We start from the raw sequence: 8,126 nt of genomic DNA, 5'->3' as shown, positions 1-8,126 counted from the left end.
GCTTTTCAGTTCGCTGCTGGGCTTGGAGCCAGCCACAGCAGGAAGTTGTGTGTCTGGTTTGCAGTTGTGAGCACCTCCATTCGCTGATCCCGGTGGGTTGGGCAGCCCCCTTGGCACTGGCTCATTCTGGGTTACGGGTTCTATCAACTTCTGCCAATTCCGCAACAATTTCTTGGCACGTTTGGCAAGTTCCTCATTGGAGGTCTTCTTCCTCACCTCATTGATAAGCCTCCCGAGTCTTGTTTCCTACAAAGACAGACAAGGTGTTTTACAAACATGTATCATTCCAAGCAAAATTCTTAAGGAATATTTCTGCTTTGTAATGCTCACCCCTGAAAACACCTGGTTAAAAACACTAAAGATTTAAGTGTTGCATTAATCTTTTTGGAAAGGATTAGTCCAGTGCTCTGCCACGCAACGTGAAACCGACTGTAGGTTTCAAGTCTTTGTTCCCTGGTAAAAGCAGGAGAGCTGGGAAAAACATCAGAAAGGAATTCTTTAATGAGAAAGAACCTTAAGAATAAGGGTGCAGGTTCAGATTTGAGGGGAAATGAAGCACCCAAAGGTGTGTGTTTATCACAAGGGAAGTATAAAAGCTGCAGAAAGAGCCAAGAAAAGAATTCCAGGATCTTTGCCTGTTACAGTAAGTCGTTAACAATAAAAATCTCCATTTAACAAACCTGACTACCAGGTGTGAGTTATGTCCTACCTTTTTCCTCCACCTCTCTCCTTTCCCTTCACTCCCCAGCCTCGTGGAAACGTACGAAAAAGCCATTTAAACAAGCATTCCCAGGGTGTCCCAAGGTGGTTTCATGAGCGGAAGGAAGTGTCTGATTGTTCCCAAAGCACATTTGGAAACAAAGAACTGTTCCACAAGTCAGATTTCTTAAGAAAAGTACTTCAAAGGAGAACATAGACCAGACTGTGAGAGAAATATGCAACCTGTTGTGATAGATATGTTGAAATACAGGTGGAGTTGTAATTAAGCAACAGTTAAAAGCAAGAACACTGCTAATTTCAATACAAAGGGTGAAAAAGAAATATATAATTCAGCCATAAAACTGTTTCTGCAAGTGGTCAGTGAGAGTTCAGCTCTCCCTACACCAAATCCCACCACAAATATCAGACCTTGAAAGCTGCTAAACTGAATTTAAGATTAATTTTATAGACACATGGCAACTCTACTCCTATTTCAGATTTTAGGTGTGTGGTCACCAAACCTCTATAAAGGTGACCGGAACTGCAGAGTGATATTGCTGAATGCAACAGAATTAATCAGTGGCAAGTGATGATTAATGTAGTGCCCTGCACAAACAGGAACTGTGCTGCCCAGAATACTGATCTGGGCCCAGAAAGGATCCCTGTGTTCAGCGAGATGTTGGAAGCAGCATGAGAGGGACAAAATAATATCTTAATTGTGAATCCTTTGCAATCCATCTATTGTTTCCAGAAAAGCTGCGATGGAAATTAGAAAGGCAGGAAAAAGTCCTTTTATACACATAAAAAATCATGTTCAGAGGGTGACATACCTCAAGTGCCTCTTTGGTAATGGGATATTTCTCCAGGCTGGAGATCACTTCCAGCACTGCCACCATGTTATGGATCTGCAACAAGGAAGACAAAGTCACTTCATGTTTCAGGTACTGGTCTTAGTTAACAAATGTAATTTAAGACCTTCCACTTTATAATTGCTGGAAGCATTAATCACAAACTGCTATCAGACTGTCTGGCTTTAGGGAGCTGATCGTTCAAGGAATAGGGACAAGGACACTTTTACTGACCTAGTTGGAAACTGCAGGAGCTGTAACAAACACACTCTTATGTAAAACTCAAGGAAACAGTCGCAATAAAACCGCTGTGACTGAGTAACAAAGTTCTGAGACCCCTTTGCAAAGCATCAATTAATTGCCCACAGCCTAACAGGAAACAAGTGCCAAGTGGAGCAGGAGCAGCAGCCGGTGCAATTGGAAATCTGGAGTTTAATCCTTCAGGCCCCACTGCAGATTTACCCAGGCCACTGCTCTATGGCTTTATTCCACTATAACTTCCTGTACTGCACACAGGAGCCTCAGCCTGCAGGTCCCTCCTCGGCCGGGGCTGTGCCCAGCAGGTGTCCCCAGACCATCAGCACCAGCCTCAGCTCCTCCAGCCACCCCATCACCCCTTGCTGGGGCCATACAGGGGGAGGAGGAACTGCACAAATCCACATCCATTCAAGAAGTGAGGAGCAGGTTCCCTGATGGGCTGCACTGCACTCCCAGCACAGCTGCACATCCTGTACATCCTGGGCACACATGGGACTTTAATGGTTTTCATGAGAAACCACACACTGCACATTTTAGGGACTTGGTTTAGGGTTGGACTTGTTAATCTTGGAGAGCTTTTCCAACCCAAACGAGTTTATGATCCTACACAGAGATCTCTGTTTCCATTACCTGATGTTAAGAGCGCTGAAACCTGGAATTTCTAATTCACCTTTGGAGATAGATTTAAAAGATAAGCAAAGGAAAGCTTGAATCACAGTCTCATTTAGTGCTTAATTGCATTTATGACTCAACTGGACGTGAAGTGCATGTGAGAAAAATCTCTCAGCAAGAACCTCTGCAGGGATCCCACATCATCCTGAAACCTAATCAGGAGCATCATCATCACCAGGCAGCTCTGCCCTCCCAGCTACACACTCCCCTGCATGACCCCTCATCTTAAAAACACTGACTTTTGTAAGAATTGGCTTTTCCAAGTCAGTTTTACCCCTCCACTAAGATACAACAGGAGCACCAGGAGCTGAGGTCTCTCTCTTTCACAAAACCTTGGGCACAGACCATGCTTTGTCCATCCCTGCAGGACTGTTTAGTGCTGGAGACACCTCGGTGAAGCTGTCAGTGATGAAACACCTGTCCTGACTTTTTTATTTACTTTTATCAAACTTACATTTAAAGTCTATGCAGGCTTTGAATGATTCTAACTCCTATAGGCTGTAAAACCAACTCCAGGTCAAAGATGAATTAATTTGTCCTGGTTCTTTCTTCACTCTGCAGATATTTAAAGCCCTGCCATGAGGTCAGGCCTGGTAAAACTCTGCTTAACCTTTAGAGCAGCAAGAGCACCTATTCTGACATATTTTGGTTCTTATTTCATTTCAGTGCACAGACTTTCTTCCATGTTTTGACCTTTGCCCTGCCCTCAGTGCCCAGGAAGGACAGTTTAGCACCACAGTTTAAGCAGTACACAACACTGGGGTTGATTTTTTCAGTTTTTAGAACCAGAGCCCTTAGAATAGTTAAAGCTCAATTCTGGGAGTTTCCAGACAAATATTTTTAAACTTGCAAAACACGATATTCTCCTTCCCAACACATATTTTAGACTATGAATTACCAGGGTGAAAAAAGCTCTGTTGCACACACCAATAACTGGTACAATTATTTTTGCAGTTACTGGTAATCCCCAAATATTCGTTATCTAAATGACAAACTGATGGAAAAAAAGGGTCATTAGCCTATCAGAAGGTCAAGATGGGGAAAGTGATATGTTCATGTGTACACACACCTAGAGAAAGATGAAACTGGTCAGGGAATTTCCACTCACAGCTTTGTCTTTGCTCAATACCCCCAAATACACACCAGTGGATGCCCCACATGCTGAATCACCTCTCAGGTCTACGCCAGGACTGACAGGCTGTGACTTCCCTCCCTCCTCTGGGGGACACGTGGTGCCAATTAAGGACAGTGAAAGTGGCCTTGCACCCTCAGCTCCTGCTGGAACACAAACCACCCACTTCGGATTCCTCACACATTTGTAACCAATTGAGAACGCGCTGTCACAGAGCAACTGCTGAGCGGAGCACGAACATCTCACACTCCAGACAACTGCAAGCAGCTCCTCTCATTTTCCTTTTTTTTTTTGACCTGTAGGGAAGCTTGATTCTTTGAAAATAAATACATAAAATGTTCAAGCACGTTCAACAACTTCTCCCCCCTTCCCCTTGTGTAGTTTTCTCAGAATGTTTCATCCAAAGTGCCATAAAAGAGATGCTTAAAATAAAAATCACATTTGCCTATTTTAAAATAACACGGAGTATGAAATTCCTTGTGGCATAGTTAAACACAGTGATGGAAACAAGAGAACCTCCCAAAACACCTCAAGTATCACCTCTTCCATGAGAAGACACCATAGCGATAACAGCAGCTCCCCAATCTTGCACACCAGTATCTTCACCTTAAACCAACTGTTACAATAAAATTCATACATTGCCACATAACCAATGTGGCACTAATGTTACAAAACACCACCCCACTTTGAGCAGCACCAGAAAAGGCAATTTATTAACATGAAGGGCTACTGAAGATGCTTATTGGGAACAGAACAGACAGGTGAAGTACCATGGAGCAGAGCAGGACAGGGAATTTGGCTCCCTCTGGACACTGGGCAGGGCTGTAATGCCCAGGTCAGTGTCTCAGGAATTTGCATTTTAGTTTCTACGTGCCTTTGCCTGCTCACACTGTAACCCCTTAGTACCCCCAAAAACAACAACTTCCAGGACCCACATTTAGGAGCTTGCAGCAAACAGCTCATAATAATTGATACATAATTGATACAGCATTCCAAATTCTCCCATGCTGCTCCCATGTTGAGAGGACTGACTGGCACACAGACTAATTCACTCGAAAGTTTACTGGAGAACATCTGCTTTGAGTCATCCACGATAATCCTTTCCAGCCAACCCTAATGACAGCCACAGAAAACAAATCTTATTTATTCCATGCAAGGCTCCTTAAGTCATCCAGCCATTCAGCCATACTCTGGAGCTTACTACTGCTATCCGAGATCTTTTCCGAGTTAAGCACCAAACGTTTTTACTCCAGCCTCAGACAAAAGCAGGGGTTTCTGAACTCTCAGGAAAAGACCAAGAAGCTTAATTTTCTTTCCTCAACTGCCATCTTAATCTTATTTCAGCCTTATTTTAAACCAGGACCAAGCCAGTGACTAATTTCAGGGTGTTACACAGCAGTTTAAAGGGCTTTTTGGGAAGGTTGAGGTACAGCTGTTCTCTCCCAACTCCACTTCCACCCCTGCCTTCCCAGGAAATCTGAAAGCAGCAGCAAGCTCTGCATCCATACAAGCTCTACCACCATTTCCAGGTGCTGGGATGTGTTTTCTGTTGGACCAGCACACTCCATGTGATGCTTTGATTCTCTTTCTTTGCTTACACACCAGCCCAGACCCCAAACACAACATGAGCATCCCCAGAACACCTTCCTGTCCTCCTCAGGACTGCCCAGACACACAGCACAACCTGCACTCCCTCACTGCAGCCTGAAAAACAAATGTTACATTAACTTTCTATTGCAGACACTCATATAAAGCAATGATTTTTTTTTTTTAATATTTCACAAGGATGTTTCTAAAGATCTTTGCATGTATGACTAGACCGTGATAGATGACAAACCACACCAGAGTTACCTGGAGTAGAAGGAGCAGCTCTTTCTGTGTAACATGAAAAACTCAATGCACAATTCCAAAAAAACCTTGCAGTGAAACCACTCCTGCAGATCTCTGCTTTTCTGATAGAAAGGCTCTTTTCAATCACAAAGTTCAGGTAACAGTGCTAAAAGGCATCTTTTGATACAGTATCATCATCCTTCTGGGTCACATTAGTACCTTCACAAGTTTCTAAAGGATACTTAAACTTGGCCTGGAGTCCCCCATCACTGACACTCCTCTAAAACCAAAGTGTAACACCATCACCCTCCTGAAATCACAGCTTACAACAATCACAGCCTGACCCCATCGTGGGCATGGTGGAACAGAGCACACAGGTATCACAACACGCTGGTTTGGAGAGAATTGATTTGCCATCATACTTAACTACTTCCTCAGAACATCTATAAATACTCAAATTTCAATGGTTTCAGAGAAAGTACTTCCGTAACATTGTCCCACCTGTAGCACCAAAGCAGTCTGACAGAAGTAAGCAGAGAAGTGGAGACACCATGGGAGACTGAACAGGTCTTTTATCTTCCTACAGACAGATCCAGGTGTCTATTTCCAAGGTGGAGGTTTCTGGTGGCAGTCAATACCAGCAGCAGGGTCCAGACAGAAGTTCACAGGAGCATTTTTTATCTTCCTCCTGCTCCTGGGACCAGCAGCACCTCGATGGGGAGTTACCAAACTGTCCTAGAGCACAGGGCTGTGTATCTCCTCAGGGAGTGCAGGATAATGTTCAAGAAGATGCCAGGTTCAAGGTCAATATTGCTGGAGAGGCCAGGGAGGCAGAGCTGATTCCCAAGAGGAGCAGTGCCTGCTCCAGGAGCGATGGCATCGCTGGTGTTCCTTCTCTTGGAGCTCTCAGTGTCACCTGGAGCCCAACACCAGCTCCTGCCCCAGATCGGGGTCCCCCCTCAGTGTCACATCGTGCCCCAACACTGCTTTTGTATAAAAGCTACTTTGCTGCACAGTAATCTAAAATATGGAATAAGAAGGAAGGAGAGAAAAGTTGCTATTCACAGGAGGCTTTATTTAACTGTGACAACAGAAATACAGCGGTGCAGAGTTTATTTAGCACTTTGTGTAGGAACTATGAGACACTAGACACTGACAATACACACCACCAACAGAAAATTGTAATGTCATTTTTTCAAAGGTACAGACTAAACACACCAAGTTAGAATTCAGGTTACAACCTGCTGGTATTTAGTTCAGTTCCCTTGCAGCTGATCTATTAACAGTTCCCCCTAGCCCCAATGTGACATGATGTTGTCTAAAGATAGGAAACACGAGATACTATTCAGAGACACAACATACCAAAAAGATGACCATGCACTACTTTGCTCACATTCTTGGAAATGTCTGAAAGTCAGTTTGCCAAACAAAGGTCCAATGTTAACGAGTACACAAAAGATATTCTTAAAGGTGGAGGCCAGTTTTCTAATAGTATTTAGTAAAGCAGATCTTTAAACATTAAGGAATCAATGATTTGGGTTAAAAGTCATTCACTGGGAGAATCTTCTATGACAGAGAAATTCACATGGAGTCCAGGCTTTGAAAACTTATCAGAAATTTGTGGTGCAAAACGAGGGATAGAAGAAATGTTCCTTGAGTACCAAGAACAGTCCAAAGAATGGCCAGGCACAGGAAGCATTATCTGCACCTCCAGACTTAAAACTCCCAGGTCTAATTTAAAGAGTTGAACCAATCTGCATGTATTTTATTTGCACTTAGGCTTTATTTAATGGCAAAGTAACATCATCCAGATACCTTCCTGTATACACTTTACAAAGCCAGGATCATCAAACAAGACTAAGGTCAGATTCCAATAAAATTCCGCAGTGCGAAGAAACCGGTGGACCTGAAATATTTCCCCCACTCCCTCCCGGCAGTGCCCACGCACATCCCTGAGCTGTGCAGGCACCACAGCAGCCAAGAGAATGAGAGGAGTTTGCCAGCACAAAACACAGTTTGCCCTGGCACTTACAAAGGGCCTCCAGACACAAATCCACAGCAGCTGGGAAGTGCCATGAACGCTCCAGCTCTTCTCTGCATGGGCCCATTCCCAGGGAGGCATCCAAGACCCCTGGCACAGCAGGAACAGACTCCAGGCTGGAGCAAGGCAGGGAAACCACCCAACAAAAGGAGTATCCACTGGAGGAGGCACTCAGAAGATACAAGAGGTAGTAAAACACAGACTATGAAGACAAGACACACTCCCAGTTCCCAGGCCAGTTCCCTGCACAACGCAAAAAGGTCTTTAAGGCAAACAGAAAACAGCAACAGTGAAACACTTTTCTCCATTTATATTTATTAGCCAATAACTGGAAGACATTTTTGTTACTACAGAGAGAAATACCTGTCTGTCAACTTCTACAGTTACTGAACATTTTGTATAACACCATAAGAATCGTGCCTGTAAGCACCAACCCTGAGCTGTAGACATACAGAGAAGATTCACTGCAACATGGCCCCCTCCACTTCTTTTTCCACACCCCACAACAAACCCACCCCACCAGACTGTGACCCTGAACAAATAAAAATTCATTAGCCTGATTTTAAAAAGCCCAGCAGCTGAAGAGGCTACATGAAATACCATTCAATTGGAAAGACATGTGGCACAAATTCCTGCTGAAGGAATG

The 8,126-nt window shown here is 43.9% G+C and overlaps 1 protein-coding gene across 1 annotated transcript in view; it reads right to left on the bottom strand.

The window, feature by feature from the left end:
* The window catches only part of MED26 (mediator complex subunit 26), a 15,921-nt gene that overhangs the window by 4,075 nt on the left and 3,720 nt on the right, over positions 1-8,126 (bottom strand). Inside the window, exons 2-3 of the mRNA XM_017743883.1 lie at positions 1,530-1,604; positions 1-246 (exon numbers count right to left, since the gene is read on the bottom strand). Coding sequence (XP_017599372.1) covers positions 1-246; positions 1,530-1,595 — 312 coding nt within the window. The 5' untranslated portion in view covers positions 1,596-1,604. The remainder of the gene's footprint in view (positions 247-1,529; positions 1,605-8,126) is intronic.

The sequence above is a fragment of the Corvus brachyrhynchos genome, unplaced genomic scaffold, assembly GCF_000691975.1.
Source record: "Corvus brachyrhynchos isolate BGI_N302 unplaced genomic scaffold, ASM69197v1 scaffold219, whole genome shotgun sequence".
Classification (NCBI taxonomy): domain Eukaryota; kingdom Metazoa; phylum Chordata; class Aves; order Passeriformes; family Corvidae; genus Corvus; species Corvus brachyrhynchos.
Note: the sequence above shows the minus strand (reverse complement) of the source record. Positions and strands in the feature narration are given on the sequence as shown.